Below are 20000 nucleotides of genomic sequence, written 5' to 3' on the forward strand. Positions count from 1 at the left end.
GGGTCTTCTGATAATACTCTTTTGGTTTGAGAATGTTCATTCATATAAAAATGTGGCAAAAAATTTTTAATGAGTTTGTTCACAAGTTTTGTAATTAATGTTTGAAATAATAATTAAATGACAGCAATTTTAGCCATTGTTGTTGGATGTAATGTAATTATAGCAGACAGATGTAGAGAAATGTCTTCACAGGGTGAAAGTTTGTATTGTCTATTGTTGGATAAATCCTGTTTCCAGGCAATGACAAAGTGGAAGTGAGCTGACAGAACCATTAGCACACCAGGAGTATTTGTTTTGGCTTCTTTTGTTCTGAGTTCAAATCCAATAAGATCAATGTTGTTTTTTAACCTTCCAAAGTTAATAAAATAAGATACCAGTCAAGTATTGGGGTTGACAGTATTGACTAACCCCAGCCGTTAGAATTGCTGGCCTTGCATCAAAATTAAAAAACTATTATCAATGTCGTTAAACAGGATGTGTAAATTAGGACTTGCAAAAAGTAACTGGATTTTATTTTAAAAATTCATATTATTAGAAAGACAATTTCCAACCCTGGTCTCATGGAACCCCTACATCTCATGGACGGTTGTAAAAATCTCATGCACAGTATTTGGTGTGTTATGGATGGAAAAAGGGTGAAAATGAGTGAGAAGAAGAAAACAATAGAAGTGTTTACTGTTCAGAGAAAATTTTCGAAAGGAAATAGTTTTACAGCAGAGACAGGCAGTTGGTGCCACCAAATATAGGGTAGGACTTTAAAAGTGAGAAAGGTTATCGTTTTCTCAGCCTGCAGATATCTATATAATGGTATTCTTTGAGGATTAGGCTGCAGGAACTTACAAAGGCCTGCAAGCTACAACAGATATTTGTTTTCTACATTTAGATAAACCTATTCTTTGTTTTAACGATTCCATGTGCTTTATAAACTGTATGCCCTCTGGTAAACAGTTTCAAGAACCAGAAATAAATAAATAAAGCTACAACAACAATAAACATAAACAAAAAGACAAAAACAAAGCCTATCTCTCAGAGATTGAACAAGTTCCATGGACAGCCAGTTCTTCTTATTTTTCTTATTTTACAAGCAAGAAGGATTTAATGGAAGAAAGATGTTTAAAAGCCAGAGTGAAAGATATCAACATTTATCTCCAACTGGTGAATTAAAAACGTTGTTAGTGTAATATGGGGTGGGATGGGGGGTGTTGTGTTGATGCAATAAGGGTGGGGGGAGAGATGTTGGAATAACAGAAAGGGGGTGGCTGTCATGGTTTGCTGTTGTTGTTGTTGGTGGTGGTGGTTGTGGTGATGGTGGTGGTGAGGTGTTCAATGTCAAATGGCACCTTAATGACAATCTAACATAAGACAAACAACATCTTTTAAAACTAATGTATTTGTAAACTGGCATTATGGAAAGCAAAGACTATGGAGATACATACGTGTAAGCATATGTGTCTTTATATATATATATATATATATATACATATATAAAATTTATATACATGTATGTATGTATGTGTGTAAGTATGTGTTATGTATTTGTTGAAAGATCCACCTTTGAACATCAAAGTAAACTCTTATTTAAAGCCAACCTATTGAAAATATGACAATTTTAGTTTTTAAATTAATCTCAGAAACCAAATGGAATATATCTTGTCTTCCTATATTAAATATTGCCTCAGTTTTTTGTTTAATAAAAAAATATATGTAAATATATATAAACAAAAGAATGATTTAAAGTGGAGCAAAGATTAAAGCACTAATGGAAGAATTAAAGTAAAATGCTAAGAAATGATTAGCAATTAAGTTTGTTAAACAATTCTTGAAGCAGAACTGTGTTGTGAAAATATTAGAGTTTAAAAATCACAAGAAATTTATTTAAAGAATTCATTATTCTTAGATAATATTAAAAAAAAAATCTCTGTTTTTAATTTTAATAAAATTTCTAAAAAAAAAAATATTCTTCCTTTGTTCTTTCTTGCCACTATTAGCATTTCTTTAATTTGAAATTCCTCTCTCTTTCTCTCTCTCTCTCTGTTTCTCTCTCCCTCATTCTCTGTCTTCTTCTCCCCTTCATTCCTTCTCTCTTTTTCTCTCCTTGCAGCCTTACCATCACTTGTCGTAATATCATGCTTGAGTGATTCTGTAGCAATATGAAGTCAGTGATGAGGAAACGGAGAGGGGTGGGGTGGAGAGAGAGAAAGGGGGAGAGAGAGAGAAAGAGGGAGAGAGAGAAGAAGAAGATTGAAAGAAAGCAGAAGGGGGCAAAAGGAGAGGAGAGAGAGAAAAAAATGAAAGTGATACAGAGAGAGAGAGAGAGAGAGAGAGAGAGAGAAAAGCAATACAGAACAAGAAACAAGATAGATAGATACAAAGAGAGAGAGAGAGAGAGAGAAGATAAGAAAGAGGTTGAGAGAAAGGGAAGGAAAAGAAGATAAACTGAAAGAAAGTGAGAGGAGAAAAAGAAGACAGAAGTTGGATATATATATATATATATGTATGTATCAGGAGAGGAAGATAGAAAGAAAGGGGGGGAGAGAGAGAGAGAGAGAGAGAGAGAAGAGATTAGAAAACAGAGAGAAAAACTATATTTATTGCCTCATTTTTTCAACCAATGTTTATTTTCTTTTTTCCTGGCTTTCCTTTGTGATTTCATCTTCTTTCGAGGACCTTTTTTCTAATTATTATTATTATTGTTATTATCATTATTATTATCATTATTATTTTCTATATCTAATTAACTTCAGTAATTGTGAAGCATCACCGGCAGATCACAGCCAAGTATTTCTTTGACTTTTCTACATATTTGGTTACACCACCTCTCACCACCACCACCACCACCACAATAGACACCATCAACAACAACAACAACATTAAAAAAATATTATTTAAAGAAAGGAAGAGGTAAAAGTAAAATAAGGGGAGGGGGAGATGAAAATGCTTGCAGTACGTTACTTTTTGCATGCTTAATTCATTAATGTTAATGTAGAAGGGGGAGGCGGTGGCAGCAGTTGTGGTGGCTGCAGTGGTGGTGGTGGTGGTGGTGGCCCCATGTTTACCTAAAATAGGGACAGACTTGTATAAAAAAAACAAAAAAAAAAAGCCCAACAAAACCAGCAAAAAGAGTGCAAGAAGGAAGTAAACTTTACATTTTGCAGAACATCAATGAATTCCATGATAAAAAGAAGCGGAAAAGATTAGCACCATTTTAATAAATAGAGGAAAATAAGAAATAGAAATAAAAAAGTTTAAAAAAAAATAAAAACAATAAATTTTTTTTTTTTTAAATAAGAAAAATTAAAAAGAAAGGCAGAAGAAAATATTTAAATAAAAACAAAGTAAATCTTGCTCTCTTAACACTCACAGATATATTTGTGTGTGTATGTGTGTGTGTGTATATATATATAAACACACACACACACATATATATATACAGACACATATACACATCCATACATGTACATACATTTACATATATATATATATATATATACACACACACAAATGTATGTCTGTATATATCCTCATTTCTTGCAGTCAACCAAGGAAGGAGACAGTAAAAGAAGCAGAAAAGAAACACACACACACACACACACACACACACACACACACACACACACGCACGCACAAAATAAAAACAAAGCGAAGGCTGTGCGAGGGGGAAGGAGGGGATGCAACCAAAAGTAAATTTAATTTTTTTAATTTAAAAAAGTAAATAAATCTCTTCCAGAGAAATAGAATTTCGTTATCCAGTTTAAACTGACAAATAAAAGTGAATTTTTAATTAGAAAAATTTTGATTTTTGAGCATCAAGCCTCCTGCCCCCGCCCTTCCACCCTCCACACGATTTCCTCCTCCTCCTCCTCTTCTACCTCCTCCTTCTCCTCCTCCTCCTCCTCTTCTACCTCCTCCTTCTCCTCCTCCTCCCTCTTATGTAATTTATTCAACTTCACTAAATGAGACTTTAGTCATTTATCTCAGACTCTGAGTTTGAGTTTGATGATGGTGAGGGTGGGGAGGACAGAGTGCGGTCAGAGGGCAGAGGTCATGGAATCAGGGTCAGAGTTTGCTAAGGAGAACATGGAGTCAATGATGGAGACGGGGTTTTGTTTTGGGTTAGAGTTTTTTTTTTTTTTTTTTCTCTTCTTCAATGTTATTCTTGTACCTACCTACTTAGATACCTATTTGGTGATGAGCTCCCCACATGTGCCAGAGACAGTAAATATTCTTTGTATGTTTTTTCATAGCTGCCATCTCTGAAGAGCATGTGGTGTTACTTAACCTCACTTTTATCTAATGTCCAGTTACCTAATACCAAGTGTGAAACTGATTAGTAAGGTTGGTTGAAATGGATCTATAATATTGTACATATTGGTCAATATATATACGTGTGTGTGTGTGTGTGTGTGTGTGTGTGTGTGTGTGTGTGTGTGTGTGTGTGTGTGTGTGTGTGTGTGTGTGTGTGTGTGTGTGTGTGTGTGTGTGTGTGTGTGTGTGTGTGTGTGTGTGTGTGTGTGTGTGTGTGTGTGTGTGTGTGTGTGTGTGTGTGTGTGTGTGTGTGTGTGTGTGTGTGTGTGTGTGTGTGTGTGTGTGTGTGTGTGTGTGTGTGTGTGTGTGTGTGTGTGTGTGTGTGTGTGTGTGTGTGTGTGTGTGTGTGTGTGTGTGTGTGTGTGTGTGTGTGTGTGTGTGTGTGTGTGTGTGTGTGTGTGTGTGTGTGTGTGTGTGTGTGTGTGTGTGTGTGTGTGTGTTCCTCTCTCAAACAGTGAGGAAATGCAGAATACCATTTGCTGAGCACTGCTTTAGGGATGGTTATTTATCTTTTGGAGGCCTCAGCCACCAGGTGAAAAAGGTCACAAACTCTTTTATCAAGATGTAATCACTTGAGATTCAGAATGTGATGTATGAGATCTTAGTGTGATAATGTAGACACTCAAGAGATTGGAGAGGAGTTGTGAAGATTATCTCAAACCGGGGTCACCTCAGAGAAGGACTGCAGTAGTTCCTAACCTTTTTTCAGCTTGCAGAGCACTTTAGAGCAAATATAAATATTTTGACATAATTTGTGCATAAAAAAATATATTAAAAATTACCATCTTAATCATCATATAAGTAATAAGGGATTTAATAAATTTTTTGACATTAAGATGGCCCTTAATACAAAGCCACTCATTTCAAAATGCTCATATCTAAATTAGAATCTTGCATTTTAATTTTATATAAAAACCATTTTATGTTTTCTGCTCCAGCATAATAAAGAAAAAGTTTGTTATTTAACAAAATCCCCCTAATTATCAATTATTTTCAAAATTAATTGAAACATATAGGCAGCATGTTTCATTAGATATAAAGTCATGGAAAGGTTTTAACCCTACACAAAAATTAATTAAGTAATTACATCGTTAGTCAATAAATGATGCAGAATTATCAGGACTGTTATTTTAAAAATGCCAGTTTGTAATTTTCTCATTTAAAAAAAATTTAATAATTTTGGCAGCGTTTGTAGCTACACTTCATAGTATTCTAGTTGTTCTGTGGCACACTATTGCTATGTGGCACACCATGGTCTGTGGCATACCATAGTTTGTAACAGTTTTTGGGAGCCATTGTACAAAAAGCTGGGTAATAAAAATTAGTTCTTCAGAATATTTCGCTTTAAAACAAGACCTTGCTACTCCAAAGTGAGATTGACATGAAAAATATTTATTTAATAAAAAATTTGACATGAAAACACCATAATATTATTTGCAATATCGACAATTTAAATTTGGTTAACTATAAGTTTTCATAAACCAAGCAATGCAGTAAAAAATACCTATCATTTGGTTGTAATGCCAACCATTTTATTGAGGGGTTAGGGACTGAAATGGCCCTCAATGCTAAGTTTCTGAGAACGTAATATTTGAGTGAGTGAAAATTTGTCAAACCACTGGGATTCTTCACTACTTTGTTCTCTGTCTTAGAAATATTCCTCTACGAAATCAAATGTAAATAAATCTATTTTTCAAATAATTATAGGTTTGTTGAAAGTAAACTTCAATTCTGAGGAGTTACAAAAAGAAAAGAAAAAAAAAGAGAAAAACTCTTTTTAGGGGGAAAACAGTTCAAGTTTTGTTGAAATGACATTTGCTCACTTTGAACTCTCTGTTCTCATTTTGATGATTCATAGACTCACGAAATTGAAAAGTTGGTACATGTTAATAATGCAATGGAACGATGAATGTAGTTTATTAGGTTAAATAGGAGAGGTAATTAGTTGAAGTGAAGGATATTATAGTTAATTTTACAATTAGTGCACAGCTACTGATCCTGTAAACATTGATTGTTAGCTATTGATCCTGTGAAGACTGATTGTTAGCTATTGAACCTGTAAATATATCTGGATTTCCTTGGAAACCAAAATGAAACCTCAATATTTGCTGCATTTTGTGTCTACAACAACAACAAAAATCCTGGAAAGAAAAGATGGATACAAACTGGGAAGCTAAAAAAAATGGTTTGGATGAAGGAATTTTTTTGATGCAAGACAGCTTTAGGAATGAATTAACATCAATTATTCAAGACTGCAAAATAGACTAACCTTTTTCAAAGTTGATTTGCCGTTCATGGTGTCTGGCATTCTCTGCAGCCACTTTCAGGAGTCCTTGAATATTGAGTAAAAGGGTTTCTATTGAGGATATACTCGGAGTATCTCCATTGAGGAGTTGTGAGGCAAAACTTTGACTCGATGTTGGGATTTTATCTGTCATATCACCATTTGGTAAAGAATCATTGGTATCAGCACTGTCCTCTACAACAAATGAAACAGAAAATTTTTTGAAGATTTCCACTCAACTAATATTTCAAACACAATGGACATTTGGAATATTAATTGGTTTGGTAGGAATTTTTTTTGTTTAATAAGCAAGTTTTATTGCAGTCAATCATTATGTGTATTTATTAAGAGATATGCTTCAATAGACACCAATTATCAGACTCATAACCACTTCTTTCATTGAAAAACTGGTTTTTGCAGAGGCATAGAAAGAGAGGTTTGGCAATTTATCAACAAACAACATTGAGTTGGAGGAAATATCATTATTTCTGCCATTGCAATTTTGATGAGAGAATTTGAGAAATAAATACAAAAGAATTGAAGCTGGTATATTAAACAGAATGTTAGAATTCTACAAAAAGGATTCACAGTTCATAGGGTACCATTGCCAATGTACTGTGTCTATGGCAGTGAGCTGTGCACATCACAATGAAACATATGTTGCTATATACACCCATACACGCACACGCACACACACACACACACACACACACACACATCCACTGACACAATGGACTTCTTTCAGTTTCCACCAGCCACTTCTTGAATTAGGCAAGCTTTGTTTCAGCTACCTTCTCTGAGTCCTTCCTAATAAATGAATGAGCAGTTCTATCCCTGGAAAGGGCTGCTCAGTCACTGGAGCTGCTGCTGAATCACTCTACCACCATAGTTTGAACAAAGGGGACCAATGTTCCCAGCTGCCTACATACAAGTTTGCAATGATATATTTCCAGTTGGTCAAGCTTGTATATTCCACTAACACCGTTGCAGGACTTTGTCTAATCACTGCTTTTTCCCAGAGTTCCCTGTGCATTAAATTGATTATCCATGTGTACATACATACATACATACATATACATATATATATATATACATGTTTGTAAGTATGTATATATAAATACATACACACAAACACACACACACACACACACACACATATATGTATGTATGTCCTCTTATTTGTTTTAGTCATTAGCATTGTGACCATACTGGGGCAGTCTTGAAGAGTTTAGTCAGACAAATTGACCCTGCCAAAGTTGGGTACTTATTTCATTAATCTCTTTTACCAAACCACTAAGTTACATCAAGTAGTGGGGACAATCACAATGATATGCACACACACACACCCACACACACACAGTTATACATGTGTATATATTACATGCTTCCTCATAGTTTCCATCTACCAAATTCACTCACAAGGCATTGATCCACTCATATCAGAAAACATTTGCCCAATGTGATGTGCAGTGAGATTGAACTTAGAACCATGGGCTTCTGAAGTATCCTTCTTAACCATTCAGCCACGCCTGTGCCAATACATATCTATTCATACAGACTTGTATGCATGCATATATGTGTCTATAAACACCCATATACTATATTAATATTATATACATATGAATTTACATTAATATGTTTGCTTTGTGAGACAAAAAAAGTTAATTAATTTCATGTTTCTAATCAATTATAAATGTTAATAATAATTACTCTGTGTGTCTGTGTATGTATCTGTATGTATGTATGTATGTGTGTGTATATATTACTCCAGAGATGTCTAATTGCTCTTAATTTCTGGCATTCCTATCTCCCAAATAGCTTTTCATGAATTCGTAAAGCATTCTTTACAAGTCTATCAATAAGGTTTTTGCAGATAACCTCTTATCGTATTGTCTCTCTTTCTTATTGAACTTCATTCATATTGTTTGCTGCTAAAATTATAGAATGGTTTCCTTTTGTTTCAGTGTATTCATTGATTTTTGCCTTTCAGAATAGAAAAATATTCGATAAACTACGTTTAATATTATGTTATGTATGTTTTATATATCATATGTATACACACATCTATACAAACATACATATATATATATATATATATATATATATATATATATATATATACATACATATATATTTCATAATGTATGTAGGTACATATGTATGTATGCATACATACATACATACAGACATACATATATATATATATATATATATGTATTTAGGTATGTATATATATGTGTGTATATATATATATATATATATATGTATTTAGGTATGTATATATATGTGTGTATATATATATATATATATATACATGTATTTAGGTATGTATATATATGTGTGTTGTGTGTATATGTTGTGTTGTTTATTATTATATGTAACTTGAAGAAGATTGATTAAAATTGCATGTTTACTGAATAAATTTTTAACTATGAAAGATAAATTAATGATAAAGAAGTCATAACAAAAACAGAAATAAACAAATAAAAAAAATAAGCAACAAATATAAAAAAAAGTGAATTAAAAGATGGAAAGTTAAAAACAATGGAACAAAACAACAGCAGTAAACAGCAAACATAAAAATATATATATATATCAAAGATATATATTACAAATTTTTTTGTTTTTTAAAAATTTACTTTTTTTCTATTTTTTTGTCTATTTGTATTTTTATTACGTTTTTATGTTTTTATTTTGTTTTATTTTTACATTCAAAGTATTTGATGTGAGATAAAATGGCACCAGCGACTTGTGTAACATTTGATAGTTTTTTATTGAATTTATTGAAGGAAGAATGAAAGCCAAAGAAAAGCTTGGCCAAATGAAAAGGTTTGATATTTTTATCAAAGTGCAGATGCTATTTAAAATTTGAACTTTACTCCAATACAGTCTGCTGTAATTTTTGTTTAAATGGCATCTTTTTCACTGATTGTTAGGCAATAAAAATTGTAATTGGGACTGCTTTAGAGTTAATTGGTATTTCTATGTTTAATGAGTCAACTTTCAGTGTTGATTAGTTAAAATTTTTATCTCAGTGTTTGTCCATTATGAAAAAAAATAAATAATAAATAAATAAAACAAGAAATGAAATGTTCACTGACATTAATTTTAAAATGGCAAACAAAACAAACAAAAATAATAATAATAACAACAACAACCAAAGAACACAAAGACACAAAAACAAAAGAAATCATAGAAATTGGAGATAATGTGAATGTGTGTATGTAGCTGTGTGTATATGTATGTGTGTATGTAGTGATGTATGTGTGTATATATACGTGTGTAGTAGATAGTAAGTGTATGTATTTAGGGTTGTGTATGCATATGTGCATGTAGGGGTGTGTGTTGTATGTATATATGGATATAGTGGTGAATGTATGTATATAACAGTGTGTATGTATATATTTTGGTGTATGTATATTTTCGTACTTTCATGTGTGTGATTGTGTGTGTGTATATGTAGATATATGTATCATGTATGGGTGTAAGTGTGTATGTATATAAATATGTATTGGTATGTTATATATATGCATCTATATATGAGTGTATGTAGATTAATATGAATATATTAGTTATATACATATATATACATGCACACACACACATATACACACACATATGTATATATATAAATATATATATATATATATACATATATATATAAATATATATATATATATACATATATATATAAATATATATATATATATACATATATATATATATAAATATAAATATATATATATATATACATATATATATATATAAATATAAAAATATACATATATATATAAATATATGAGAATGGAGGAGGATAGCTGCGTGAAAAAGTGCCACACCCTAACAGTTGAGGGAACCCGTGGAAGAGGTAGGCCCAGGAAGACCTGGGCTGAGGTGGTGAGGCAAGACCTTCGTACATTGGGCCTCACCGAGGCGATGACTACGGACCGAGACCTTTGGAAATGGGCTGTGCGTGAGAAGACCCGGCAAGCCAAGTAAGATCGTTGCCAGTGCCCCTGGACTGGTTCTTGTGCGGGTGGCACATGAGATGCACCATTTTGAGCGTGGCCGTTGCCAGTACCGCCTGACTGGCTCCTGTAGGATTTTCGAGCGAGATCGTTGCCAGTGCCCCTGGACTGGCTTGTGCGGGTGGCACATAAAAGACACCATTTCGAGCGTGGCCGTTTTCGTGCGGGTGACACGTAAAAGCACCCACTACACTCTCTGAGTGGTTGGCGTTAGGAAGGGCATCCAGCTGTAGAAACTCTGCCAAATCAGACTGGAGCCTGGTGTTGCCATCCGGTTTCACCAGTCCTCAGTCAAATCGTCCAACCCATGCTAGCATGGAAAGCGGACGTTAAACGATGATGATGATGATGATGATGATGATACATATATATAAATATATATATATACATATATATATAAATATATATATATATACATATATATATAAATATATAAATATATACATATATATATAAATATATAAATATATACATATATATAAATATATAAATATATACATATATATAAATATATAAATATATACATATATATAAATATATAAATATATACATATATATAAATATATATATATACATATATATATAAATATATAAATATATATATATACATATATATATAAATATATAAATATATATATATACATATATATATACATAAATATATATATATATATACATAAATATATACATAAATATATATATATATATACATAAATATATACATAAATATATATATATATATATACATAAATATATATATAAATATATATATATATATATACATAAATATATATATATACATAAATATATATATATACATAAATATATATATATACATAAATATATATATATACATAAATATATATATACACATAAATATATATATATACATAAATATGTATATATATAAATATATATATATACATAAATATATATATATACATCAATATATATATATACATCAATATATATATATACATCAATATATATATATACATAAATATATATATATACATAAATATATATATATACATAAATATATATATATATAAATATATATATATATAAATATATATATATATAAATATATATATATATATAAATATATATATATATAAATATATATATATATAAATATATATATATATAAATATATATATATATAAATATATATATATATAAATATATATATATATAAATATATATATATATAAATATATATATATATAAATATATATATATATATAAATATATATATATATATATAAATATATATATATATATAAATATATATATATATATATAAATATATATATATATATATAAATATATATATATATATATATCCATATATATCCATATATATAAATATATATATACAAATATATATATATATATATATCCATATATATCCATATATATAAATATATATATACAAATATATATATATATATAAATATATATATATATATATATATATAAATATATATATATATATATATATATATATATGCTTGTATGCATGCACGAAAGGGCATGTGTAAGCATGAACGTGTGTGTGTATATAAACATATACATATATGTATGTATGTATGTATGTACATGTGTAGGTGAGGGTTATTGGGGGAGAGTGGGGGGTTTGTAGTATAAACAAAACCAGTAAAAGAACATGTTGTAATTGCATTAGATTTGGGTTTGAACAAGAGAAGATCAAGAAATGCCACTAATTGCTATCATTTAGCGAAAATTAAAGTTAGGGAGATACAGTTTGAAATAAAACAAAGACGATGTTTTAAAAGATCTTTATTTTCTAAATTCCCTGACCTATGTTGTTGCTGTTGTTGTTAGGCTCTGCTTTCCAAACCAGATCTTTTGTTATGACATATGCTTTGCAATTTATTGCAGAGAAGCTGGCTCTGGAGGAAATCTTCCTGCGATGCTAACGGTGCATGGCAATGATTCATGAATAGACAACAGCCTAACATACAACACCAAGCGATTTAGACTTTGAGAATAATGTTCTTCTGAATATAGAAGACTGAGGGCGGTGGCGATGGTGGTGGCGATGGTGGTGGTGGTGGTACTGGCTGAAATGTTAGTGGTCTTAGCTCTGTGTGTGTGTGTGTCTTGTGTAGTGTTGGTGGTGGCAGGTGGTGGTGGTGGTAGGTGGTGGTGGTGGTAGGTGGTGGTGGTGGCAGGTGGTGGTGGTGGCAGGTGGTGGTGGTGATGGTAATGTAGCAGAGTTAGTAGAAGTGGTTGTGGAAGAGTTGTGGAAGAGTTGTGGTGGTTGTTGTTGTTCTTGTTGTTAGTGCTGATGGTGGTGTTAATTTGTGGTAGCATACACTGACAAATGGTAGTAGTAGTGGTGGTGGTGGTAGTGTTGTTAAGAGTAGGGTGACGGGGAGGTGTCGATGGTGGTGGTATTAGCAATAGTAGTAATAGTAGTAGTGTTGGTGATGGTGTTGGTGGGAGTGGTGATGAGTGCTCAATTATAGAGTGCACATGACTTAGCCTTTAGCACGGGGGACATAAACACAGTAGACATGTTTCAGACAGACATACATTTAACTTGATAAACTCATTGTTGTTAGTGCCACAAAAAGCACCCACTACACGCAGTAAAGTGGTTGGCCCTAGGAAGGGCATTCAACCCCAGAAATCATACCAAAGTGGACAAGGCTTGGTGCAGAGGTCTGGCTTGGCAGCTGCTGCCATACTGTCCAAATCTTACCAGCATGGGAAATGAACACAAAATGATGATGATACACACATTACATATATAGTGAGAAAAAGGAGACACTCAGAATTTTGGCTAATTCTTTATTAGCATTTTTGTTCATTTAACGAAGCTCTTCAATACAAAAATTAAAACCAAAATTATTTTGGTTTTGATTTTGTCTTGACAAGTTCGGAAAAAAAAAAAAAAGCCCCAAGGAAATCACTAATAAAGAACTATCCAAAATTCTGACTGCCACCTTTTTCTCAATATACAATATCTGTACACAACTTCAAACTCTATACATGCATACATATATATATATATATATATATATATCTCAGAGGTTTAATGAAATTATTGGTACAAGAAAGAACATTTAACTGTAAAGCATAAATTTTGAGAAAGTCTCTTTCACATCATGCAAGCATGGAAAGTCAGACATGAAAATAATAAGCATTTGAGAAATAATAACAGAGATGATGATTTATTTAAACTTGTGATGCTTTCTATAACTGACCATTTATGCTGCCTACAAGACTGAGATTGTCTTCAAGTTCTTCATGGCCAAAAATGGAATGGAACATGAAAATAACAGAAACAGGGAATAGTAGTAAAGTAAGAAATGACTCGTTTAGCAAATGAGATGGATGGTTCTTCTTGATAACAGAATGGTAATTCACTTTAGAATTATTCTGCTACAGAATTATGATTTATATTCCCAGAACCAGTTACTGCATCCGTCTATTTGCTGGTCTCTATTGTAATTTATTTATTTAAAGCTAACATCACTGTTTAAATTGAAGCAGTACAAGATAAATCTTTTTTTAATTTGTGAAATCTTGAAACATATACAATATGAACATTAAAATGAAATTTCGAAAATAAAAAGATTCTAAAGCTTGCAGATTATTGCTTTTCCAAGTGTTAATTTGTTGATTAAGAAATTTTGATGAAAATACTTAATTTAGTAAATTTTAGAAAATTCTTTAAAACATGGATTTTGATAGTGAAATTAAATTTTAAAAATAAATTAATTCAGATTAGAAAATAAATGAAATAGATTAAGAATAATTATTGTTACTATTTGCTAGCGTCATCTTCTTAGAGTTTTGGTTTTTCTGTGTATAGCTGTTGCCCTTCTTGTATTATCAAGAATGGCGCTGCTAACAAAGATTACCATTTAATCTATGTAAATAATTAGATAATAAATATCTCTAAAATAGCATGACAATAATTATATGAAGAAGAAATGAAGAGTCGAGGAATGGAGAATGAAGACATCGTTCTGAAATCTCGTTAACTGAAGAGAATAAAATTATTAAAATAAATCAATGAATGTGGTGGGGTGCGGGGTGGGGAGATACAGAGATGAGAAATGGAGAAATAAAATAGTAGTAGTAGTAGTAGTAGTAGTAGCAGCAGCAGCAGCAGCAGCAGCAGTAGTAGTAGCGGTGGCGGTGGTAGTGGTGGTGATAATAGAGGTAGCAGCAGCATTGTCAAGTCGACTATCTCAATTGCTAGACATAATAGAATTGCATTCACAGATTAAATCTAATAGTTATGGCATCATATCCAATAATCGGTGCTGAAGCTAGCCATCAACAACCGCAACAATGGGATTCCTACTTTTCAAACATATTGGTCTGGGACTCAGAGAAAAGAATTGAAATGAAGAAAAGAATGAAGAATATAAAAGAAAGACTCTTCTGAATTGGAAAGTAATTTGAGAATCAGCGAAGTAAAAGAGATTTACAAAAATAAGTTGATGCTTGAACTGTAAAAATTAATCAGTAAGTTCAAGAGGGGGCATATTTCTTGTGACCTGTAGGCCACTCGGAAACAAAAATATGAAAATAGAATTGCAATAACTCAAAGTCGAATAGAAAATACGAGCGAAGGGGATGTTGGGTGTGGAAGAAATGGACAATGAAAGACAAGTGTATTTAGAATGAATCTCTTTCAAATAATGGACTGGAAACAGAACTGTGACAAGACTCACTGCAAGTAATTAAATGAAGCAATAATAATAACTATACGGTCAAATAAACTTCAACGAAAATATTAGAGTTTGAATGACGGTTTCAAACTGGCAGCTATTCTCATAGAAATTCTTTTTTTATAGAACACCAATTGCTAAGCTTTGAAATGTTGAAAAGCTGTGGTCTTTGTAATAAGATTACAGAATCTATAGAATTCTGACTAAAATAAATTCTGTTTCAATGAAAGGTTTTGACTTTTGGGTTGGTGTCTTTAAACTGCATGGAATCATTTCAAATAGATGAAGTTAATTCCTAAATTACTGATTCGTATTTTAACAGGTTTAATTGTATTTAAATTACATCTAATACACACATACACACACACACACACAATATATGATAAATATATATATATATATATATATATGTATTTATGTGTGTGTGTGTGTATGTATATATATATATATATATATATATATATATATATATATATATATATATATATGTGTTATTATTTAAACCAGTTTGATTTGGCTCCATGTGACTTAGAGTTTTGTAATTTCTCTCCCTTCCTGATAATTACACATCTCATTAACACAATTTTTGCCCTATCCCCATTCTTATGTCTATTTCCATACATCTGCCATGTAACACACAACTAACTTTGCTACAACAATTCTAAGATAATTCTTCCATTCTGCAATATTCTGTACAGAATCTAAATACAGAAGAACTGAGAAGTCTTTAAAAGTCAAAAATGATTTTATGACTTTTGATGCTAAATAATTGCTGAAATTATTTAAAAAATCTCTATCATTCATTCTGTCAATCATTTGCCTCAGAATCCTTATTTCTGTCAATTGTTGTTCTTAAAAATTCCCCAAATCCTATCTTCTATCAATCATTATTGACATAACCTCTATCTTTATCAATCATTAATCCATTTCAAAGTTTCTTACACATTTTCAAGACAGGGATTATATATAGTGTGATCTTGTTATTGAGGGAAACATGGCTGCTGTTTCTTCAATACTTCAAAACCACATACAAGCTCTTTCATTGACCAACAAGTATTATTTTCTAAATAAAACCAAACAATGGCAGGAAAGGTCTGTGAGAGGCTCAGCTTCTCTCAAATTATATCGGGGCAACAAGAATCTTTAGTAAATGACATTTAGTAAGAGAACTGTGTGTATCATGTGATGTCAACGGTCTAAAATCACATTGTGTGAAGTGTTTAAAGACAATGAATAGAAAACCCCTTCATGGCATGTGGAGTTTATCACAAAAGCAGCTGCTTTATTCTGTTTTTTAAAGAGGTTTATTTTTGTTTTTGTTTTTGTTTTTTCATCTGGGTTGCAAAATTTGTGATATGAATTCATGCGTGAAAGAAATTTTGTTGTTTTCCTGAGAGGATCGTTGCACCTATAATAATGGTGTGATGACCCACCCTAGAAAACAACAAAGAAGTTTATTTGTTTTTAAGAAAACTACTTATATTGATGTCACAGGAATAAATTTCAAGCATCTTTAGAAGAGCAGACAATGTTCCTAGATTCTGAATGGTTTCAGAATAATTACCGATATTCAGTAAAGATGTCACATAATGCCAGAAAGATTTTGTTGCAGGCTTTTGTTGAAAGGGACTTCCTTATTCAACAATTATTGCTATCTCTAGAGATATTTTCTATTCTATCTATTAACCTGAAACATTTAATATTATTTTCAATGTGTGTGTATGGGGGGGGGGGGAGCTGATAGCGTTGATGGTGGGGGTGAGTGATGAGGGCGCTGCTGTAGGTGTGTGTCAAAGAAAAACATTAGTAAATATCCTATGAAACACACTGGAAAGTAATTTACTTTGGTAGAAAACTGTATCTTGTAATCAGTCCAATGATAATTGATGTGATATAGTAATAGGTGGGGTGGGGGGGGGGGATGGCGGAGGGAAGAATTAATGTTGTCACAATGTAAGAAATTCATCATTGACCAACCATTATCAACTTATTGCATTTTCCTTACGCCTCACCTTTGTCCTTCTCTGCAAAGACAAGCCATTAAGTTGGAGCGGGTGACAGTTCTTCGATCGACTGGCGTTATTGTGAACAAGAACATACTTATCGAGTTTGGTAGATAAAATTTTGTAGTTCTTAAAACAAACTGATGCATCTTGAAATATTGGTGAAACAGGAATAAACCAGTTCTGAGAGGATGCCAGCAGTGATTGCAGTCTTGCTGATAGTTGACACCACAGCTTCTGATCAAACTTCGATAGCAACACATGATCGATACCAATATGAACACACACACACACACACACACACATATATATACTAAGAAACATACACTTATACGTAAAGCGATGCATTTACATTATATATATATATATATATATATACATAGGGTGTGATGGGTAAATTGTGGCCATTTTATATTTTTAATTTTATACATGCACATTGTTTGTTTTTGATTTTGTCGACTACACAGTATAGTAGGGTCCGTTGGGCACCGTCTGTTAGAAAAACATCACCATGACACAATTCACTGTGCCGGAAGTTTGGAAACGACATACTGTACTGCTTGGCATTCATGTCAGAAGCTCCAGTACGAACATTTCAGAGTGTTTAGGTGTCAACCTGAGGACAATGCAGTCCGAGGACATATACTGAGAGTGATAGAAATCAAACATCCAGTCAACATCATGGTGTTTGGGGTGATCGCTAGTGATAGCGACATTATGCCTCCATTCAACTTCCCACACAGTCTCAGACTCAACAGAGAGGCCTACATCAAGTACCTGGAGGAGGTAGTGCTGCCCTGGGTCAAGAGAGTAACTGCTAGAAGATCCTGTGTCTGGCAACAGGACTCTGCACCATGCCGCACAAGCAGGGGAACCCAGTCATGGCTGTCTAACAATTTCTGCAACCACATCACCCCTAACATCTGGCCACCTAACTCCTCAGACTGCAACCCCCTTCATTATGATGTGTGGGGTGCAGTTGAGCAAAGAAACCCAAAAAACTCCTTGTAACACCAAAGATGAACTGAAGGCAAGGATTATGGCAGCATTCACCAACTTAAACAAGGAGACCGTCCAGAAGAGTTGCAGGGAATTGCAAAGTCTCCTGGAGGCCGTGGTTGAAGCCAATGGCGATTTTATTGAATAAATTTACTCTTTAATATTTCAAGATATTTTTTGTAATTTTGGTAAATATATCTGTTAAAATGAGATGTCGGCATTATTTTCATTTTTGTGTAATTTAGACGACAATATATTCACTGCACCCTGTATATATACATATGCAGAAAGAAGAGAGAGAGAGAGAGAGAGAGATAGAAAGAGAGAGAGAGAGAGAGAGAGAGATAGAAAGAGAGAGAGAGATAGATAGAAAGAGAGAGAGAGAGAAAGAGCTATACACATAGAAACTCACAGAAACACACACACATGCACACACACATCTATAAATACACAGAGAAATACATATTTACATGAAAATCACACACACACTTATGCACACACACACACACACACACACACACACACACACACACACACACACAACAGGCATATATTTACAACCTTCTTCTACAAAAGAGTCCTTATTTATAAATTGTTAAATTTCTAACCTCGTCTCTTGAACATGATCACAATATCAGATAACTATAGGAAGGAAAAAATTAAACTGAGAGCTTGTCAACATTTTTTTTTTTGGTGTGTGTGCGGGTGGGTGGGGTGGGGGGACAGAATTCCTCTCCCCTCATACCACACCTGTCCCCACAAAAATTCCTTTTTAATTTCCATTCTTTATGACTCTTTGTATTTTACAACCCATCCATCCACCCACCCACTCACCCCTTTCACCACACAAAACTACGAGGACATAAAAAAATAACAAAATCAACTTATAATAATAATAATAATGATAATAATAATAGGAAAATAAAAGTGAAATATCATAATCTGTTTTTTGATATGATATCTCGAATATCTAGCAGGAAAGATAAGCGTGGTGTATATAATATTGTTAAGAGATGTTGTGATATATAGTACAGTGTTCTCTAATGTATGGCCAAACCAAAATGATAGCTCAAAATAATAATGTGTTGACAGAATAAAAGCAAACAAACAAAATCCATTATTTTATTGGTGGGATATCAATCGGTCTTTCTGTCTTTGATTTCATTTGTAGTTTTTTTTTTTTCCTTTAATATTTTTTTTTTTTTTTTAAATAAATGATTCTGATAGGAAAGTTTTATAAAATTAAAATTGTTGTTTGGCATATCGCTGAGTCAACACAATACTGTTGTAGTCTGGTTTATGGCCTTGTCTTCTTTCTTTTTTTTTTTCTGTTTACTTTTGTTTATTTGTTGGTTTTTCATGTTTGAAAGAAAAAAGAAAACAAAAAAAACCAAAGAGATATGGCATAATGTTTGGTAATGATAACTTGTTCACAACAAACAATAGGGAAAGCACAATACTTTTTCAGTGTCTAAAAATTAAATTGGTCAACTGAAAGAAATAACAATATGGTTTATGGGTCTCCTTTTTTTTTAATCATCATCATCATTATCAGCATCATTATCAATGCAAGCATCACTGTCGTTGTCATCATCATCATCATCAACATTAGTTTTATTTTCAATATTATCATAAATTTACATGTTGAGAAAGACATATTTCATAC

At 32.2% G+C, this 20000-nt stretch overlaps 1 protein-coding gene across 8 annotated transcripts in view; it reads right to left on the bottom strand.

Moving 5' to 3' along the window:
* The window catches only part of LOC106882968 (dachshund homolog 1), a 257890-nt gene that overhangs the window by 31929 nt on the left and 205961 nt on the right, over positions 1 to 20000 (bottom strand). For 7 of the 8 annotated variants that reach the window (XM_089361356.1, XM_089361359.1, XM_089361358.1 and 4 more), the window contains one exon: positions 6575 to 6784. In XM_089361356.1, the coding sequence (XP_089217482.1) occupies positions 6575 to 6784 (210 nt within the window). Of the gene's footprint in view, positions 1 to 6574; positions 6785 to 14527; positions 14854 to 20000 lie in introns of those variants that run through there. The other variant, XM_089361363.1, reaches the window with a different exon arrangement.

This window comes from Octopus bimaculoides, chromosome 13, assembly GCF_046866305.1.
Source record: "Octopus bimaculoides isolate indiv1 chromosome 13, ASM4686630v1, whole genome shotgun sequence".
In the NCBI taxonomy this organism is placed as follows: domain Eukaryota; kingdom Metazoa; phylum Mollusca; class Cephalopoda; order Octopoda; family Octopodidae; genus Octopus; species Octopus bimaculoides.